The sequence below is a fragment of the Ursus maritimus genome, unplaced genomic scaffold, assembly GCF_017311325.1.
Source record: "Ursus maritimus isolate PB19 unplaced genomic scaffold, ASM1731132v1 scaffold_25, whole genome shotgun sequence".
Taxonomy (NCBI): Eukaryota; Metazoa; Chordata; class Mammalia; order Carnivora; family Ursidae; genus Ursus; species Ursus maritimus.
The window spans coordinates 13,816,974-13,838,773 of record NW_024425008.1 but is presented as its reverse complement, the minus strand read 5'-3'; the positions used below and the strand labels follow the sequence as shown (position 1 = coordinate 13,838,773).

General features: G+C 39.3%; 1 protein-coding gene across 2 annotated transcripts in view; it reads left to right on the top strand.

Annotated features, from left to right (window-relative positions):
- The first annotated feature begins 11,223 nt into the window (after positions 1 to 11,223).
- TTC8 (tetratricopeptide repeat domain 8) overlaps positions 11,224 to 21,800 on the top strand; it is a 50,252-nt gene continuing 39,675 nt past the window's right edge. For both annotated transcript variants that reach the window (XM_008698914.1, XM_008698922.1), the window contains exon 1: positions 11,224 to 11,346. In XM_008698914.1, coding sequence (XP_008697136.1) covers positions 11,233 to 11,346 — 114 coding nt within the window. In that variant the 5' untranslated portion in view covers positions 11,224 to 11,232. The remainder of the gene's footprint in view (positions 11,347 to 21,800) is intronic.

Genomic DNA, 21,800 nt, shown 5'->3' with positions numbered 1-21,800 from the left:
ACAGGTTGGGCCGTATAGGGAGGTAGCACCATGTTTATTATGTGTTAGATCATCACATATGTGTAGCCATTTCTGGCTTTTCTATTCTATTCCATCAAACTACTTTGTGCACCTATTGTAGTACCACCTTGTTTTAATTATATAGCTTCGGTGTACATTTTTGATATCTTGTAGGGCAAGACTGTCCTTATTACTATTCTTTCTCAAATATTTTGGGGGGCTGTTCTTCCTGATGAATGTCAAATTCAACTATTCTAGTTATTGAAAATACACTGAATTTATAGATTAATTTGAAGAGAACTGAAACTTTCCACCATGTAATCTTCCTATCTAGGAACATGGTATTTCTTTATGTTTCTTTTTATATGCCCTTCCATAAAATTAGTAGTGTTCTTCGTGTGGGACTTCTTCACATCTTGTTAATTTTGTAGAAATGGATATTCGAATTCTAATTATGGGAGAAAAAAGACGAGTATGACGATATTAGCTTTGCTGCAATAACAAATGAGCCAAGCATTTCGGTAGCTTACAACAACCAACATTTCTTTCCCATTCACATTGTTTGTAGGCAGTTGTAGGTCAGCTACGGTGATGTGGCTTAGCTGTACTTTGCTTTACACCTCTTCTCCTTCTAGGTCTCAGGCTGAAGGAGCAGAGGGAAAAGAGCAAAGCCAACCACAGGAAGGCTCTTAAAGTTTTAGAACATGTAGCATACTTTTTCTGCTCATAACCTATTGGTCACAGCAAGCCACATGGCCAGCTGGGTTCAGTGTCAATGGGGCCCAACTCAACGTCAAGTCACATGGCAACAATGGGTGATTATGTTTAATCTTCTTGCCGGGAAGGAGTGAATGAATAACCAGGGATAATAATACAGTCTGCCACAACATCCTGAAGGAAAAGGAGTCATGTAATGGAATTCAACACCCTACAAATGCGTAGAACTTAAGAACTTCCAGAGTGGGGGCACCTGGGTGGCTCAGCAGGGTAAGCATCTGCCTTCGGCTCAGGTTATGATCCCAGAGTCCTGCTCAGCGGAGAGTCTGCTTCTCCCTCTCCCTCTGCCCCTCCCCTCCCGCTTGTGCTCTCTCTCTCTGATGAATAAATAAAATCTTAAAAAAAAAAAAAAAGAACTTCCAGTGTGAAGTAGACAATTTTTCAGGATATTGAGGAAGGGAAGAGGAATGCTAGTAAGTGTAAATATGACACTTTCACAAGTAGACAAAATATGTCTCACCATGCAACTCTAGACATTCTCCTCTTCTCAAGGGCCAGTAGGGGTTTAGGGATGGGTGGTCAGGATGTAAGGGAGAGTAGGCAATCTGCTGGGCAGATGACTCTTCTGGACTCCTTCTTCATCATTTCTCTGCTAAATGTGTCTAGTAATGAATGCCATGAGGGTTGCCCTCTGTTATTGACCCTAACGGCAAAGAGAGGGCTGAGGCCAGAGATTATGAACAGAATGGGTTCTTGCACTGATAATTTTCTGTTTGGTTTTATGAGAAGCATAGATCTTATGTGCAATTAAATAATCCATACTACCAAGTGTTAATATTTATCAAAATGCTAATCAATAGTTGGATCTTTAAACTCAAATAGTGGCCTACAACTTGTATTATTTAGTATGGTATTATTGGAAAGAAAGAGATTCATTCAGGAAATATTTTTTTGAGGACATTTTATGCGCCCAGCACTATTCTAGGCACTGAGGATACGGCAAAGTATCAACTCGTGCTTGCATTCTGGGGAAGAGTGGGTAGACACAGATGATAATGTACAGGTGCTTACTTATGAAATATGTTAAGGGGTAGTAGGTACTACGAGAAAAAAGTGGCAGGGAAATGAGATGGGCTGGTTTGTAGGGAGGACCTCTTTAATGAACTGACATTTCAGTGGGGATCTTCACGAAATGACAGAAGGAAGGACCTCTTCATTAAGTGACACAGTGGATATGTAGGGGAAGAATGTGGCTGTCGGCAAAGACAAAGGGCAAAATTGCCCTGCTAAGCCCAGTCAAAGACCAGCAAGGGGGCCAGTGTCACGTGAATGGAGTAAGCAAGTAGATAAGGGGATAAGATTCGGCCAGAGAAGTCGCCAAGAGCTGCAGGACTTTTAAGTCTTGCTGCGGAGTTTGGATGGTGGTGTTAGAGCATTTCCGGAACTCAATTTTTTAAAAAATGAGCAGAATGCTAGCCAAATCAAAGACGCTTTCTTACTCAGTTGCCCTCCTCTCATACATGTATATAAGTGTCCTTGTGGCAGATCAGACTAGAAGGCAGGGATGTAATAATACAGTGTGTACTGCACTTTAAAAATCTGTACTTTTATTTTGTATTTTTAAAATTTGAAGTATATTGAAGTGTAGTTGACACACAATGTTGCATTAGTTTCAAGTGTACAATATACTGATTTGACAACTTTATATGTTATGCTCTGCTTACAAGTTTAACTACCATCCATCACCCTACAACACTATTACAATACCATTGACACGATTCCCTATGCTGTACGTCTCATCCCTGTGACTTATTCTTACCATAACCGGAAGTCTGTGTCTCCCACTCCCCTTCACCCATTTTGCACATCCCCCTGCCCCTGCCCCTCTGGCAACCATCAGTTTGTTCTCTGTGAGTCTGTTCCTGTTTTTTGCTTATTTATTTGTTTGTTTTGTTTCTTTTAGCTTCCACATATAAGTGAAATCATATGGCATTTGTCTTTCTCTGACTGACTTATTTTATTTAGCATAATACCTTCTAGGTCCATCCATGTTGCTGCAAAGGGCAAGATCTCATTCTTTTTAATGGCTGAGTAATATTCCTATATATATCTATGTATGGATGTGTGTGTATGTGTGTATATATGTACATATATGTATATATATACATATATATGTATATGTGTGTATATATATATCCCATCTTCTTTATCCATTCATCTATAGATGGACACGTAGGTTACCTCCATACCTTGGCTATTGTAAATAATGCTGCAATAAAGGTAGGGGTGCATGTATCTATTCAAATTAGTGTTTTCATTTTCTTTGGGTAAATACCCAGTGGTGGAATGACTGGATTATATGGTTTTTCTATTTTCAATTTTTTGAGGAAACTTCATACTGTTTTCTACAGTGGCTGCAGCAATTTACTATACTTTTATTTTATATTTTAAATATTTATACTAGGATTCTCTATGTGTAAGTGTCATATGACAGTAGATTTTGCTTTGATCTTTGTCATTTTTTTTTCAGGGAAAAGAATCTAGGTCTATTTTTCTTTTTTTAAGAAAGATTTTGAAGAATCTGTATGACCCCTTACCAATGAATAGAAATAAGGTACTCTTTCATATCATGTCCAACTGCATGAGGACAAGATGGTGTCAGAGTGGTTGCCTGTCACGTAAATAAAATTTACGCCAACAGAGTTCTAAGCCTATTTCAATTGTTGAGAATTAATTCATTTTTCAGACTTCAGAATCTGATTTTCAGAGTACAAGAAGCTTGATGGGAAAAGCAATTGAACGTAATCAGCCTCTCTTTATGTGTTTGGCTTAAAATTGTTTAGGTTGTCGTATGTGATATGAATCAAAGGGTCTTGATAAATATTTCTTAGAACACCTAGATGGCTCACCTGAGTGGATGCATAATTGCTTGTGAAATTCAGACCGAAACAAGCAAATTTAGAATAAAAGGGAATGTTTAATCATTGTATTTTCACTTTCTTAAGACCTTTGCCAAAATAACAGGTAATAGCTTCATTCAACAGCCACAAGAAGAAAATAGATCCTGGCAGATGGTCAGTAATTTGAGGTTAACATAGTGCATCTCAGGTGCAGAAATTGAGAAGCATTTTCTTTATTTTCAAGAAAGTCGGGGCGCCTGGGTGGCACAGCGGTTAAGCGTCTGCCTTCGGCTCAGGGTGTGATCCCAGCGTTATGGGATCGAGCCCCACATCAGGCTCCTCCGCTATGAGCCTGCTTCTTCCTCTCCCACTCCCCCTGCTTGTGTTCCCTCTCTCGCTGGCTGTCTCTATCTGTGTTAAATAAATAAAATAAAATCTTTAAAAAAAAAAGAAAGAAAGTCACTGGCTTTATAGGGCTTTTTTTGATTTGGAGTTTACTATAGTAGTAGCAGAGTATTAAGGGAATATTTCCCAGTAGGTTAGGAAAAATTATTGTTCAAGTATTTGAAATGCCAGTAATATTGCATTGTGACTACCTTTATAGCATCAAATAGCTTTTCTATGAATAAAGGCTCACATAAGTTTGAAGACTTGAAAAAATGTGAAGATTTATAATTAGAGCTACAGAAATTAAAACTGTGTTATACTTTCAAAAATATTGACCTTTATGTCAATGACCCTGAACAGACAACCCAGAAACAGTATTCCTTCTATTCTAGAATTTAGCATATAATGAAGGTAGCATTCCAAGACACTGATTCAGAGTGTGCAATAAGGTACAGAATATGAAATATTAAAAAAAAATAAGAAACTTCCAAATAACAAAATTTCCTAGAAAGACAATTATCTGCCACCAGGAAACAACAATATTTTGGTTCTGTCTTTCCAATAGCCAAACTTCTTAACTTTGTTCATTGCATTGACTGTAATTTTCTGAACAACATTAAATAATAGTAGTGCTAGCATGTCTTATTCCAGAATGCTTCTAAGGGTGTATCATTGAGTGGAGTATCATGATGTTGGCCGTGGTTTAGGATAGGTATATTAGTAGTTTACCAATAGTTGTAATCTCTTCTCCCATCCATGACAGGAGAGAACTCTAATAATCACCGTACCCATACCTTAGAAAGTGCCTGGCACAGGTAGGCATTCAATAAATGCTTGATGAATAATGAATTATCAAGAGGATTGTATCAGAAGTTCTGTGAAGTGTCAAAGAAATTATCTGCCAAAAAAAGCTTATTTGAGATCTTAAGAAAAATTTATCTAGCAATATTGGAATTAACATATAGAAAAATATTAGAAAAAATATCCACTAGCTTAAAACGAATGAACTTTTTGACAATTTGTACCATATATATATATATATATATATATTAAAATATGTAAAGATTTTTAAATTGATTATTTTAGAAAACAAAGACCAAAAGCCAGTTTGGTAGACTTTTAATCCTTTAAGGATCATCTCTTTTTAATTCTTTTTAAAAATAATCTTCAAATTGCTTTAGGTGGACTATATTTATATAGACTGATCTTCCAAGGTTTTGGCATTATAATGAAAACAAGTTGTACAGCACTAAGTTTTGACATGGTTAAAATTAGCTCCCTAAGCATTTAAATAGATGTCAAAATGCATATTCAAACATTAAACTATTTATTTCAAAATATAACTCTCAATTTTGAATTTGGTAGAAAATATAGTATTCACTGAACTTCATTCAATGAAAATCTATGATATGTCTATTGCCATGCTTCCACCATGCTAGGCTTTTGGGAAGGATTGATTAATGTTAAAATCTACTAGGGAGACAGATATTAAAATGTAGCACAACAGGTTTTATATAAGAGGGGTATTGAGAATATCATGTAGACAGGTCTTTGGAGAATCAGTAGAGTTCTACATAGAGTTGAACTTTGGCTTGGATCTATGCCAAGCAGACAAAAGGCAGGGGGAAGGAGATAAGACATTGCAGCTATGGGACAGCATGTGCAAAGGCATGGAATGCCAAAAGTACACGAAGTGTAGAAGGAATAGGGAGAAATTCACTATTGCTAGAGCATCTTGTACATTTGAAAACATACAAGTTGCACATTTGGTGTAGGGTGTGGGATCTTGACTCACCATGAGTTCAAACCCTGGTTCTGCCACAAACTAGCTGGATGACTGAGCAAGCAACTAAGTCTCGTTTCTTTCTTTGTAGAATGGGGACAATAATAGTACCAAGCTTGCAGGGTTAGTGGGGAGAGTTAAGAGCATGTATAGAACCTAATATTGCGTCCAACCCACCCAGAGTAAGAGCTCAATAAGTGGTAGCTATTGTTATATTGGTAAATAGATAAATCTGTTAGTGATTCGTACTGTATTTTATTTTTTTTAAAGATTTTATTTATTTGAGAGAGAGCAAGAGCACATGATTGGGGGGGCTGTGCAGAAGGGCAGAGGGAGAGTGAGAAGCAGGCTGGGAGCCAGATGCGGGGCTCAATCCCAGGACCCTGGTATGACCTGAGCTGAAGGCAGACACTTAACCGACTGAGCCACATAAGAGCCCCAGTAACTCCTACTTTAATTTTGAGTAGCATTTGCTTATATATTGCTGAGAATTGTTCACACTATGGCTTTAAAAAAAAAAAAACTTAAAAAGTAGAATAAGTTCCATGTTCGTGCTAATAATGAGCTCATTTTTTCAGTAGAGTCTAGGAGTATAAAAGTATCACTTCTCCCTGAGCAAAAAGACTGTAAACATGTTACTTCAGATTATATCCAGTTTAGAGAAAAATTTCTACCGCAGAATCAGTGGTTTATGCAACTACCAGTAGGAGAACCTTATAACCTTAAAAAATCTTACACAGTATCAATTATATGGTGAACCACGATAAAGTATAAAACTTCCATTGAGTCAAGCATATGCATGTGGCTTTGTAAGTATTTTAAAATCATTTGCATGAGTGACTGTTCCTTGAAAAGAATAACTTAATATTCCCATGTCTATTTCTTAGGTCTGATTCTCACCTTAGCCAACTGCACTCAGATTTCTTTGCCTGTTCTCTCTTGACTCTGCTGAAATGACACTGACAAATATTGTAAATAGGTGACTAATGGCCAAATCTGGTAACTGAAAATTTGTTTTTCAGTTTCCATTATTTCTTGTCAGAATTTTTTATTTATTTTATTTTTAAAAAATAGTTTATTTATTTGAGAGAGAGAGAGAGAGAGGGAGCACAAGCAGGGGGAGTGGCAGAGGGAGAGGTAGAAGCAGGCTCCCGCTGAGCAGGGAGCCCGATGCGGGACTAGATGCCAGGACCCTGGGATCATTACCTGAGCAGAAGACACATGCTTAACAGACTGAGCCACCCAGGTGCCCCCATAAATTTCAACAGATATTTATTACACACTTTATTAAGGAACCGGGGGAAAAAAGAACAACCTCCAATTTCTTTGGTATTGTCTCAAAGTACTCTTTCTCTAGCATATAGTAAATTGTCTGACTGAAAATTGAGGCAATCCGTGGTTGCATATATTGTTAGTTTCCATCCCAATGTGTTTCTGCGTTCTTTGAAAAGACGATGTAATTATGCCTTACCTAAATTAAATTGGCTTGATATCGATAACCATCCCAGAAGATAGTCACTTCATCATCATCATCATTGCTGTAGTCATCATCATCATCCCCATTTTATATGTAGTGGAGAAATGCTATGGTGGCCTCTAAGTACACAAGCTGGTAGGCTATCCCGGAAGTCCTAGAATTGAAAGTTTCATAGACCAAACTAAAATGCTCAAATCAGCTAGTTTGTCAAATCAGCTTAAAATCTACAGTGAGAAGCAAAGGGAAAGGGATTGGGTAGGTTAAGAATTTAGCACAAATAGGTGGAAGGACCACATTGCCTATGGGTCAGTCAAAGTTCCTACGTTCTGACTCTCTTTGCACCACTTTTCTTTACTGCAGGTGGTATGGTTACAAGGAGCAGAGTTAAGGGCAGGCAAGAAAGTCTGAAGATGGAAGAAGGTTTGTGGTGCCAATACATGCTTGCTCTATTGGAGAGATGAAGAGGCTATTAAAATATGCATGGCTACAGCTATAGCTCTGTGATAACCTGGTGAGCAACAGTATGTATTTTAAGCAGAGGGCAAGTGTGCTAGAATGGGTGATGCCAATGGGTGGCCAGTTTGAGTTGGTAAAGCTGATCTGTGCTTTATGAATATTTAAGGTTTATTTTGCTTTCCATCTCTTTCTATCCGCAAGTAACACTCTCATTTTTTTCATCCTTTCAATGTGTTTAACATATAAATGTCTATTCTATGTTTAACATGTCCTATAGGTCTATAATATACTTACTATCTATAGTTAACATTTCTTATGAGTTTCATCCATCCCGTTTTTCTTGTCCTTTAACGCAGAATCAAAAATTCTTAAAGAATGCAGCAAGCACACATCATATTATAGATGAAGCACATATCTGAGGCACAGGACATCACACCACTTGTCCAAGATCCCCACATTTCGTGCATGGGAGAGTCAGGAGTTTAAATATAGGAAATCTAGCTCCAGAGCCCTCTTCTTAACCACCATCCTATATTGATTCCTAATTTGCCTGAGAAAACACAGTCTGACCTCAAATCCAATGCTCTTTCCACTAACTACTTTTTATTCTAAGTACCCCTGGGGCTGGAGACCTCTTTTGTTCATCTCTGTGTTCTTTTCACCAAGCATAGGGCCTACACAAATACTTGTTGACCAAGAGAAGATCCCATTTTAACTTGGCTTCTCTTTTGGGGTCAAGTTTAAATGGCCTGAATAATAACAATTTAAGATTTAAGAAAAATTAACCTTTGGCATTTAAAGTTACATTATCTTTGGCATTGACTTTAAACTGAATTAACCTAGAGGTATCTAGTTGCTGGAGAGCAAAAGATAAGGATCCATGAACTGAGATCTAGCTCTGATTGTGAAACTGACCCTTTCAAAGGGATTACGTTGTTTCTCTGTGCTTCATTTTCTTCAGTTGGAGAATGGCTCTAGTAATTCCTATCTACCCTTTTCACTAGGAACTGTTACATTTAGTATTCTTCCTGTTGCTAGCATGCCATTTAAAAAAATGGTTTCTGCATTATAGATTAGAAATTATAAAAAATGTAATACGGTCTATTTACACATTCATATAATTGACTAACATGTTTACATGATTAAAAAATAACAAATGTTTATAACCTTTTAAAGGCACAGTTTATGCTACACTTGGACATACTTCACTGCATTTTGGTAAGTAATCTACAATTTTCCTCATCCATTTGACTTTTTTAAAAGAAAAATATATAGCAGCCTTCTGAAAGAAGTTAAGATGAATTATTATGGCCCTAAACTTTTTTAATGCCTCTTTTTAACTTCCATACTTATTTATATATTTATGTATTTATTTTTCCCACTTACAAAAACCTTGTTCCTGTGCAGGAAGTTGGCAATAATCTCAATATATGCAAGACCATGTAGAACTCAACATGGTGTTCAACCCTGGCTGCCTATTCGGATTGACTGGGAAACTTAAAAAAAAAACACACAAAAAACAAAAAACTGATGCTTTAGCTCTATATAAAACTATTTATTTATTTATTTATTTATTTATTTATTTATTTTCAAACCATTTAAATCAGAACCTCTAAGGATGGAATTTGGGCCTCTGTTTTTAAAAGATTTCCAGACATTCTACAAAATACTTGCCCAGTACTCTTCAAAACTGTCAAGGTCATTATAAACAAGGTCTGAGAAACTGTCACAGGAACCAGAGGAGGGAAGGGAGACACAATAACTAAATGTAATAAGGTATCCAAAGTGGGGTCCTGGAATGCAAAAAGGATATCAGCGAAAACCTACTGAAATCTGAATAAACTGCGGGGTTAATAGCAATGTGCCAGTATTGGTTCCTTTGCTGTGATTTATGTACCATAGTAATAGAAAATGTTAACGTTAACAATAGGGAAATCTAAAATAAAAAATTTAGTTAAAAAATCTAATACTGAGCTGGAGTCGATAATTACGTATACAGCATCTGCTTACATTGTATCAGAAAATAAAAAGTCCCTTTGAAATACTGAGCCCAATTGCAATTGGCAGCATTTGTGGTCCTAAAACCTGACTCCCAGAAACAATATGCTGCTTAGGACAGAAGACATTTCTAGAGGCACTTTGAGGGAAACAAAAATGGACTAATTACAATAAACATAACTATTTGCTTCTAAGATGCAAAAATTCAAGAAAAACTGCTTAGTTAAGGAGAAAAAAAACCTAATCTCAACCCATTTCTCAGGTTAGAAAGGTAGTTTTATTTTGATACCTATGAAAGATATAAATATCCAGATTAAATATAATGTCTGCATTATGGTACCCTAGTAGTTTGAGAAAATCGTGAGTGATTTATCCTTGCTAAGAGTTGTTGTTTCTTATCTATAAAGGAGATTTAGATCTGACCAGAAAGTTCTTCAGTATTAAGTTAATTTTCCTCTCTTGCCTCTCCCCCTGTGGTAGAAACGAGGCAAGGAAAAAAGATCTCCTAGTTCTCCATAATGAAGTCTACCTGGATTTAGCCCAGTTACACTTCTTTTTCATAACCATTAAAGGTATTTGTCATCTCTGTAAATCTCTAGAGGGAAGTCACAATTGTGCCTCAAGAAATCATTCTGCACAAGTAAGCATTTGACAAACAGCAACTGCTTGGAGGTGGCGTTTCAAAAAGCTCCGTTTTTTAACTTTTTTTGTTACATTATTTTGTTTGTAAAAACGTCCCCAATTTGTAATCCAGAATCTGTATGCATCGTAGAATAAACGGTATTAACAGCCTGTAGTCACCCAGATTACAGTCCAGCTCCCTAATTTCATGCGACTTTAGGTACATAATTTCTCTTCTTTGGGCCGATATCAGTTTCTCATCTGTAAAATGCATCGGTTGGACTAAGCAGTATCCAATGCCCCTTTCTATTTGAACACTGAGATGTTTTTGAGGACTTGAAGAAACAAACTGGAGAATTTTAGGTGGTAGGTCTTTGGGTTCTGGTGGGCAGTATGGTATTGAAGAAACTGTTCTCATGTTTGTGTTTCTAGAGTCTGAAGGGCAAATGATAGGGGCAAGAAGGCGCACACGGGAAGAGTAGGACAGTGACCTGTGTGAGGGTCAACTCCTGGGACTTTTCTCAGATTCGCAAAGTAAGCGGAGCGTTCGGCTGCTAGGCAACCGCTCCTCCTTTTCTAGAGTGGAGGACCCCAGTCAGAGGTGTCTAAGTCACTACCTCTTAATTTAGCCATAGAGCCTTCTTCTCGAAATTAATGAAATACGTTTCCTTTAAAAGTACATACTTTTTGCAACCAAGATTTGACAAGCCTTGTAGCTGCGTTCTGCTCGTGCTGGGCTTTCTTTTTCCCCTCCTCAGGCGCGATGCGGGCACCTCTCAAGAAAGGCCCCTGCCGCCGTGCGTTGCCGGGCAGAGCAGGACGCCTAGCGCTCCTTCTCGACCCCGCCCTCCCTGGCCCAGACCCTGGTCCTTCGTGCGCCGCCCTCTACCGCCATGGGCTCGGAGATGGAGCCGCTGCTCCTGGCCTGGAGCTATTTTAGGCGCAGGAAGTTCCAGCTCTGCGCAGATCTGTGCACGCAGATGCTGGAGAAGTCCCCTTATGACCAGGTACCAGCCAGACCCCGTCAGCCCTGTGGATTCCAGCGAGAGGCAGAGGGCACTGGGGGGTCCCCCGGCTGCTGGGTGGGGGCTCCGGGGAGGAAGGCCAGGGCGAAGTTGACCGTGTGGTCAGCACAGGCATCTGGAACGAAACCCCCTAGAGCCGTGGCCGGCGTCCCCACGGGACCCTCGAGTGCTGTCCCATGGCCGCCCCCTCCTCAAACTCCAGCAGCCCCTTTCCTTTACGGGTCCCTTGAAGGAATACTTCAAAAGTCCCGAATTTTACTTTGGCGCAGAACGTTGATAATTCACTTATACTTGCATAGGGATGGACTCTGAAGCTCGCTGCGTGTGCGTTATTAATTTCTAAAACGATGTATAAACAAAGATCTGTAACTTCTCACCTCTTGTTGAAATAGCTGCCTTAATTTTTTGGATCAAACGTTGTGATCTCTCCACTTCCTCTTAAGATTGTTGTCGGGGAGTGAAGGAGGCTTTGATTCTGCGACGTGAGTGCATTTTGAGGCAAATAATACAAGTTGGAGAAATGAGAATCTAGGAAGGGAAGAGATATATTTACTATTAGGAGTCAGGAATGGGGGGTCGGGGAAGCCTAAAAGAAGGAATGATGACAATGGTTTTAAGAGAACTTAAACTATTACTGTACTACAGTAATAAGATGAAGTAAGATATTAAATAGAGAGAGTGGTCATATACTCCGGTGGCCCACCTGTAGTTCCTGGAAGAGGTAAAACGGAGAGAAAAGAATAAGAGCAGAGCTGTGGCAGTTTGTCAGTGCTTCTAGTAAAAGCTGGTTTCCCAGCTTTCCTCTAGTGGTGTTACCTTGGAGATGCTAGGAAAAAAGGGAAAATTGAGGGGAGTTACATAAGTGGAGGCATATGTGTGAACACTGTTACTAGGCTCTGCCTTAGTTTCCAGCAGGTGGATGGAGGATAACCTGTTGAGGTGAACAATTTGACTTTCAGATAGATAGAACAATCCATGTTAGTGAGGATACTAAGCTAGATTCTTTTGTGTTAGTTCATGTTAGTTAATAGAACTGGTTTCCATGGAGAAGCATTTTTTTAAAAAGGTTTATTTATTTCAGAGAGAGAAAGAGAGAACGTGCAAGTGGGGGGCAGGGGTAGAGAGATACTCAAGCCACTTCCTGATGAGTGTGGAGCCCGATTCTGGGCTGGGTGCCAGGATCCTGACCCCTGCCAAAATCAAGAGTTGGTCACTTAACTGACTGAGCCACCCAGCTGCCCTGGGAAGCATTTTTCTAAGTGTGTTTCTTGCCACAGTAGTCCCACAGATGCTGCTCAAAAAAACCAGAAAAAGATTCCTCAAATATATCTGGGAATGTTATAAAATATTGACCCCTTTACATTTGTACAACAAAAGTTTGTTAATACTCTATGTGATGTACCAGACATCGTTCTAGGCACAATGGTTTGCAAGTACTTTACTTGCTGTTTCCGTTTTTCCATTGGTTTAGGGTAGTTTCCATTCTGCGTTCCACAGAGCAATAGTCCCAAGAACTGCTTAGGGAAAGGAAGTTTCCTCATTCAATGCATTTGGGAACTATATATTCCCTACTTAGAGACTGAAGATTCATACTAAAGGCTCTGGATTCTGAAGAAAAGAAACTCAATTTTACCTAATTTTGATTAATACAATAGTTCTGAAATTTATTTGACCACTGATTACTTTTTTGGTAGTGGGCAAGGGTCAGATACCTTCACCGTTATCATACTAGGGAGACGTAGTGTCATGGGGGAAATGTTGTTATAGGCAAAGCAGCTGTTCTTATTAATGGTTAAGATCCTATAATCTTGGGGCACCTGAGTGGCTCAGTAAGTTAAGCAACTGTCTTCGGCTCAGGTCATGATCCCAGGGTCCTGGGATGGAGCCCCACGTCAGGCTCCCTGTTTAGCGGGGAGCCTGCTTCTCCCTCTCCCTCTGCTGCTCCCCCTGCTTGTGCTCTCTCACCCTTTCTCTCTCTCAAATAAATTTTTAAAAAAATCTTTAAATAAAAAGATCCTATAATCTTAATATCATTGTGCATTCAGTACAGTACTGTGCCTGTGAACTCGGATTTAGTTGGTGCTAGGCACTGTGATCAGAATTTTATATGTGTTCAATTAAATGACCTTTTGTTGAGTGCTTATGCTTGCCAGGCATAAGTTGTGTCAATTATAAGTATTTCTGTGCTTAGAATAACCTTGCAAAGTAGGTAACAAAAGTAATAGCTAACATTTATTATTTACTCTGTGTTAGGCTTAGTTCATAGGATTTTATAAATCATCTTATTTAATCCTCAGCCATTTTAGGAAGTCGGTACTATTTCCTCCATTTTACAGATTGAGTACATTGGGGCACAAGGTAAAGTAATTTGTGCAAAATTACAAAGCTGGTAAATTCTCTTTATCTATACTGTGCTGCCTCTTTAGCCCTTATATAGCCAAAATTTTCAAAATGGTGTGTTTCTCAACTTTTCCCAGGACATTTTCCCATCTACTGTGCCTTTTTCCAGATTTTAGCTAAATGGTCAAGAATTCTGACGTATTTGCATACTTGGATTAAAGGCTCTGGAAAGTCCTGAAGGAAGAAAACCTAACCAATTTTGATTAAGACAGTATTCTGAAACTTATGTGATCTCTGGTGCCTTTTGTGGGGGGGCAGAAGGACAGATTATCTCCCTTATTATCTTGGAGAGATCATTTTGGAAAGTGGAGGGCAAAGCAGCAGTGTGTTTTCATTAATGGTTTAGATGGGGCTGTAGAGATCTTATTGCTCCTTTTTATCTAGGAAGAGTAAGGTAAACAGATGAAGGACTTTGTCTACGACTCCTGAATTAGCAGCTAAATAAGGTAACGGCTTGGGTCTTTTTATTTGGTTTCTTGTACAGCTCTCATTAGGCCTTATGGGCCCTGTTGGCAGATTAAAGATTTGTTATATGTTTAGTGGAACTGTGATTTGGATAATGATAATGAAGAAAAAGACAGGTTTATATAGGGAACTATTGCTGTTGTCATTGGTTAACCATCTGACCTGGTTAAGATCATTAGGGTAGTAGGTCTTGTTAGGTCCTGGCCTATTCTATTGGCCTATTTGTTGTGGATTTGAAAGAACAGTCTATAATGTGATACGTAGTTCATGTCTAATACCAAGGACATTAAAAACATGTTATTCTTTGTTAGTATTTTCTTGTTATGAGCAGGGGTTGATACGTTCAGCTCCTATAAATATCAGAGTAGGCCTGGGAGAACCAATACCAGATCTAGAAGAAATTTATGATATTCTTTTCCTTTCTAATCCTTTTTATTTGTTTTGCTGAGGTAGTTAAGTAGGAACTATATATATTGCCAGAACAACGCAGTATGTCATCAGGAGTAGAAGTTTAAATTGATGTCACCTTACCAAACTGGGCTCTTGATAGCTGGGTAGGGCTGCTGAAAAGTTTATAGGGTTCACTCATGTTAGTTATTTTTTGACTCAACGTTTACACACTGTGCTTTTCTTAGGTAATTATTTTTAATTTTTTAATTTGAGTATAGTTGACAATGTTATATTAGTTTCAGGTGTACAACATAGTGATTCAGCTTCTCCATATTATGCTGTGCTCACCCCACGTGTAGCTACCATCTGTCGCCATACAGCGCTATTACAATATCATTGACCATATTCCCTATGCTGTACCTTTTATTCCCATGACTTACTCATTTCATAACTAGAAGCCTGTATCTCACACTTCCTGTCACCCATTTTGCCCACTCTCCACACCCCTTTGTTCTGGCAACCATCAGTTTGTTTTCTGTGTTTGAGTCTATTTCTGCTTTTTGTTTTAAATGAAATCATATGGTATTTGTCTTTTTCTGTCTGACTTATATCACTTAGTATAATACCCTCTAGGGGGGCGCCTGGGTGGCACAGCGGTTAAGCGTCTGCCTTCGGCTCAGGGCGTGATCCCGGCGTTATGGGATCGAGCCCCACATCAGGCTCCTCCGCTGTGAGCCTGCTTCTTCCTCTCCCACTCCCCCTGCTTGTGTTCCCTCTCTCACTGGCTGTCTCTATCTCTGTCGAAGAAATAAATAAAATCTTTAAAAAAAAAAAAAAAACCCTCTAGGGTCCATCCATGTTGTTGCAAATAGCAAGATCTCATTCTTTTTTATGGCTGTGTAGTATTCCATTGTACATATACACCACATCTTCTTTATCCATGGCTATGCATATGGTTGCTTCTATATCATGGGTATAGTAAATAATGCTGCAAGAAACACAGGCGTGCATATATCTTAAGATATATGCTTAAGAAGAAGCTTTCTAGAAGTTTCCTTTAGGGCGCCTGGGTAGCTCAGTTGGTTAAGTGACAGCTTTTGACTCAGGTCATGATCCTGGAGTCCCGGGATCGAGTCTTGCATCGGGCTCCCTGCTCAGTGGGGAGTCTGCTTCTCTCTCTGACCCTACCCCCTCTCGTGCTCTCTCTCTCTCTTTCTCTCTCAAATAAATAAAATCTTAAAAAAAAAAAAGAGGACGTTTCCTTTGATTAAAAGCTTGAAAATTCTCTTTCCTTCCCTTCCAACATGAATCCAGGATGGCATATCTGTATGGGTTAGGCACGGAGTCTGGCACACAGGGGCTCTCATTATGTATCTCCTGGGTGAGTGTATTGATTGTATCCGTGTGTGTGTGTGTGTTTAAGATATTATTGTTAAGTAATCTCACCCAATGCACGGTTTGAACCCATAAACCCGAGATCAAGAGTTGCATGCTCTTTTGACTGAGCCAGCCGGCACCCCTATGTGTTTTGATGGCATTAGGCGTGTGTACCACCTTCCCTTCTGTTTACAAAGACCATCTTAGTTGCCTGAGGACCTTTGTGTCCTTCTACCCCCATAGGTTTCTGAATATATATTTACCTTTTCAAATAAATGTGATTTCATTATGGACATTCTTAACTCATTTCTTGATTTGAGGCTCAGGTTTTTGTTTGTTTTTTTGTTTCATTTTTCTTATTCCCACCACAAAATAGAAATAATTATGTGATGTGATAGAGGTGCTAACTATTGCCATAACGGCGATCATCTTACCATATATAAATGTGGCAAGTGAACATGTTGTACACCTTATTATTTTTTAATCAGTTAAGAAAATTTTTCCTGGATTCCTCCAGGAGAGTGTCTCTGATAGTAGTTATCATCACTGGCATTTCCTATGATGCTTTGATGCTTTCATTGTTTCAGTGGAGGAAGTTAAATGATGGAGAGACCACCAGTCTATGAAAAGCTAACAGAAATGTGGTCAGAGCAGAGGCAGATGGTCCTCAGCCCTGCAGTGAGCTGATTTATCTTCACATGCTCCTTTACTCTCGTGGGCTTTTTTTTTTGAGGTTTCTACATTTTAGAGTATTTTTTCCCCACAACTCTTTGAATTACCATTCCTGTGCCACCAAACGGATTTTAGTACAAAGGAATGACTTTGAAGCAGTGTCTGGACACATGGACAAGCAAGGAAGTTAAAATATTTTTTCTGTGTGCCAAATGGATTCAGTTTTGCTCTCCCCCCACCCCCTCCCAAGACAAAAATAGCTTTTGTTTTGGATGTTATTTTTCACTTTTGGTTTTGCTTATTTTTGTCCCAGGTGAGGAGAACCTCTCTAAAGTGATTTATTATTTGTGAATCTTTCTTTAGGCTCGTCCAGGGAGCTTCTCAAAAAACCCATTTTGGTCCTGATACATCATCAGCCTTTTAGGATAAGCCCACCTGAGACTATTCCTTTTACATTTATTTCTCGTTTCAGAGATACAATTTTGGTATCCTATCATCCTATCATCAAAAATATTTAAGTCGTGCCTTGTACTTTCCATTAGGACATCTGGATTTTATTTCATTTTGATTCTTGCCAAAATCAGGGTAGTTAGGCTGGTCAGGGGGGTGTACTATGGAATCGCATGTTTCCTTAAAGTAATACATTTTTATTTGGACACAAAAGGACTGAAGGATAGGTTGACTGTAATAACATGGTATTTGGTAATGGGAAGGTTCTTGAAGAAGATGGATTGTGAACTGTTTTTCCCAGGTGCAGAATAGTGAGAAAATGAGAGGGCAGGGTCTGTTAGTATGACTTTAAGGTTCTGATCTCTTGAGAATAAAGAAAGAAAGATAACTGGTTAATTTATTGTAGCTTCCCGGGTTGATAAAATACAGTAAAAACAAGAAATTCATAGAGAGGCGTTGTCCTTTTTCAAAGTGTTCTTTAAATTGTGATTGAAAAAGTGGTTATAGGGGCGCCTGGGTGGCACAGCGGTTAAGCGTCTGCTTTCGGCTCAGGGCGTGATCCCGGCGTAATGGGATCGAGCCCCACATCAGGCTCCTCTGATGTGAGCCTGCTTCTTCCTCTCCCACTCCCCCTGCTTGTGTTCCTTCTCTCGCTGGCTGTCTCTATCTCATAAATAAATTTTTAAAAAATCTTAAAAAAAAAAAGTGGTTGTAAGCTATAAAAGGGAGAAAAGCAAAACGGTCTTCCTTCCACACAGCAATGTGACCTAGAGGGAACGCTTGCTGTTTCGGCTCATGTCCATCAACCTGATTAGTTGCTTAATCTGATTACTGTTCTTTGTGTTCCATATGTCAGATGCATGGCTTTAAAACCAGCCCCAATTTTTTTTTAGCTCCATTATAATTAAACAGTTCATAAAACATGCAGGTTTTTCAGGCAGTGAGGTTTCTAAAAGACAGTATGCTTTTATTATAGGGTAGATTTCTGATAGATTTTCAAATTATTAAAATCAGTGATTCTGGGAGTGGGAGTGTTGGCTGTATATCAGAATGGGAATTCACATTCTCCTCCCCAATCTCTACTTATAATGAGAGATGTTACAGAGAGGAGGGGATTATTATTGTAAATGATTTAAAGATAGAGAAAAGGCTGAAAGCCACTGGCTTAGAGGAAAGACATGGAACCAGGGGCCCCCAGTGAGCTACATCTTAGAAGTGGATTGAGACAACGATCTGGTGCTCCAAGCAAAACAAAGCAAAACAAAACCATCTTTCTGTATGATTAGCTAATTTATTTCCTCTTTGGGGCCATGGAGACTCAGCCAAACTTAATCTTTTGATTCTTATACTCTGTGGGGCAGTTCATTTTATGAATTTGTATTCCTGCTGAATTAGAGATTACATTTCTACTTGGATACTTGGTCCCTAGATCTCCCTAAACCTTCTGACACCCATCTATTTCTCTGTTCTCTTACATTTTTTTTTTCCTTCTTGTCACTGCTAACTTCTGAATAATGTCTCAGTAGTTTCAGAGCAGAGCCGGGTCAGACTCATTAGCCAGCGTAAGTATTGGTGGCAATTACGAAGTCACATTCAGAATTATCTAGAGATTTGATTCCCTGAAGTAATAGCAACAACCTAAGAGAGAAAGCCTTACCCTGGGAAGGAAGGAAAGAAACAAACTGATGTGAATTGAAGTTGATGCTAATGAGTATTTGCTGGTTTGAGGCAGTGTCACTCCTCTCCCTGTCCTCTCACTCACTCACTTTGAAGGAGAGTCAAAGGGAAGTCTTAATTTGATGTGCCACAACTGGGAGTTAGTTCTGTGTCTGAAAAGGGCAGTAATAGTGAGTTTGGTGCTTTTCTGTTCATTATAGAATTGTTTTTATAAAGAAATTCCATATGACTGATACTTCTTATTGAAAGTGGTAGCACCTTATTCATTAACTATGATAGCATATGTGAAAAGACTGTGAAAATTATGAAATATTCTTAAAAATGCAAGGTTTTCTTTTTAAAACTGTCCTATAGACACTATTGCTCCAATTCGAGAGGAGGGCTAGGTTACAGAGGTTGTATGATTTGTTCAAGGTCATGCAGCTAAGTGACTCCCTGAGGATCAAGCCCAGCTCTTCTGACTCTAGGGCTAGGCCTGGTGCTTCATTTTTTTCTTTTCTTTCTTTTTTTTTTTTTTTTTAAGGAGAGGGAGGGAGAGAGAGAGAGAGAGAGAGAGAGAGAAAGTTGGTTGGGGAGGGAAAGAGGGAGAATCTTAAGCAGGCTCCACTAGCATGGAGCCTGACACAGGGAGCCTTACACGGGGCTCGATCTCACAACCCTGAGATCATGACCTGAGCTGAAATCAAGAGTTGGACACTTAAAAAAAAAAAAAGAGAGAGAGAGAGAGAGTTGGACATTTAACCGACTGAGCCACCCAGGCTCCCCTAGGCCTGGTGCTTTCTACTCAACTGTGTTGATACCCATGGAAATAATCTGCTAGACCAAATGAACCTAACTTGTGGTTCCCTATTTGGGTGGATTAATTTAAATAACAGACTATAATTGGGAGACCCAAACATGAAGGTCCCAGTGATTTAAAAAAAAAAAAAAAAAAAAAGTTTTGCCCTATCTCTAAATTAAAACATCCTGACTCTTCCTTCTTAGTCCTGCTACTCCTGATGGATCTCCAGTCCAGACCAGCCATACCCAACCTTGGTCTTCCTCACCGTATAGGAGCCAGCTTTCATGCCTTGCTATGATCCCACATACTCAGCAAAGTGCAGGCTCTTGACTCAGAGTGTCTAGGTTCCAATACTGTCTGTACACCTCAACCTCAGGGTTTTCTCATCTGTAAAATGGGGATGATAATATGCCTACCTCAAAGGGTTGTTGTGAGCATTAAGTTCATTAAAGTATGGTAAGTGATCACAAATGTTAGCTGCTATTGTCTCTGCATAGCTAGAGGTGTTTGCGCGTAGGATTCTGTCATTGATATTTTTCTGAAAGGATTGTTGGTAATCTGGAAAGCATCCGTGAGGAGAGTGTTCAGTGAAATTGATGATAAAGTGATGCTGAATATAGTTCATAGATCCCTGGCACTCAGGAATTTCCAGAATAATCTCCTTCCCTTTTCTCTGACTCCCTTCTGATCTCCCACATATTCTGTTTTCCCCTCTCCCTCTAAGTCAGCTATAACTGGCCCCTAACTTGAATTCAGCATTTGATACGTTTCATTGCAATTTATATAATTCTGTGCCTTCCTGATAGAATGTTTTCAGCGTCCAGCAGGGTGACTGGGATGTCAGGGGCATGTTTCGAACTATCGTGTTCTCTGCCTCCCTCCTGGTTCTGTCTTTCTCCTTCTTCCATTTAGGCAACCTCACCTGTCTCTCCACCTTCCCATCCTCTCAGCCTCTCGATGTCTTCTCTGACCTTCTCTTTGCACTTCATTTCCCCACATGCTCTTGACCTGCGTGGTAAATCACAGATGTGTTCCTGGGGGGCAGAAGAACCACGTGGAGCACAAAGACCTTTATCAGTGAACAGAACACCGAGGCTGTGCTGGCGGTTTGCGTTTGGGCCACTGGAAGCATCTTCTTGCCCTTGGCAGAATAACAGGCGTCCAGCTTTTACTTACTATCAGAGGCTTCTAGCTCTTACACCTGTTTTGTTTTCCTTTTCAAGTGTTATCTGCAGTCACCTCTGGTAAACGTTTTTCCCCTTTCTGTATGGAACTTACCTTGTACCTCTCCTACGCTTGATGCTGCCACCCTGCCTTATTATATCCAGCTCATTTTTTAAATCTCCAAGGTGCCCTGGCAAGGACGAGCTCTGGCTTCTTTGTGTGACCTTGAGCAAATTATATGACCTCTCTGAATTGGCTTCCTGATCTCTCAAATGGATAAGAGCACTGACCTGCCTCCCTCCTGTGGTTGTTAGGAGACTCAAATGAGATGGTGGGTCATACAGACATGTCTACAAATAAATAGAAGAAAGAATAGGCTTATTTCTTCTGTCATCTCATTGCCTGTATCGGTACATTTAAGTATGGACTGTGGGGTCCAGGCAATCTGTACTTTTCCAGATCTTCCTCATACACATTGGAATTGAAAACCTCCAGTTGCCATGTATTCTTAGTTGCTGTTTTGTGTTCAGTTCAGCTGCTTGCCAAATATTCTCTAAATCCCACTCTCTTGAGGGCTTCACTTTTCTAGCCTAGCTTAGCCTTTGCCTCTCACGTTCCTACTGTGTGTTGTGCCACAGAAATTCCTTATCTTTGTATGGTGACCAGATGGCTTACACGTTGCTTGTATACATAATCTTAAAAAAATATTTAGGGTATTCTCCTTGGGTTTTAGAACTATAGAAAGCAAGGCAAGGCAAGATCTTTTTTTTTTTTTCTCTGTTTTGTTTCTTAGTAGCTTCCCTAATAAAACATGCTGCCAATTAAGTGTTCAGTGCAGGTTGCTAACGGTAAATATATAGATGTAGATGTTTTGTAAATAAATTTGTTACAAGTCTGACTTTTTCCCAGTGGATTTCTATTTAATTTGGACAGAAAAAACCCTGAGTTTATTAGCACCTGACACTAATTTATATGACATAGTCTATTTATAAACATTTCTCAGACTACATTACAGTCAGAATTAATTTTTCATCTTTAGCCACTAATCCCCTTACGTATA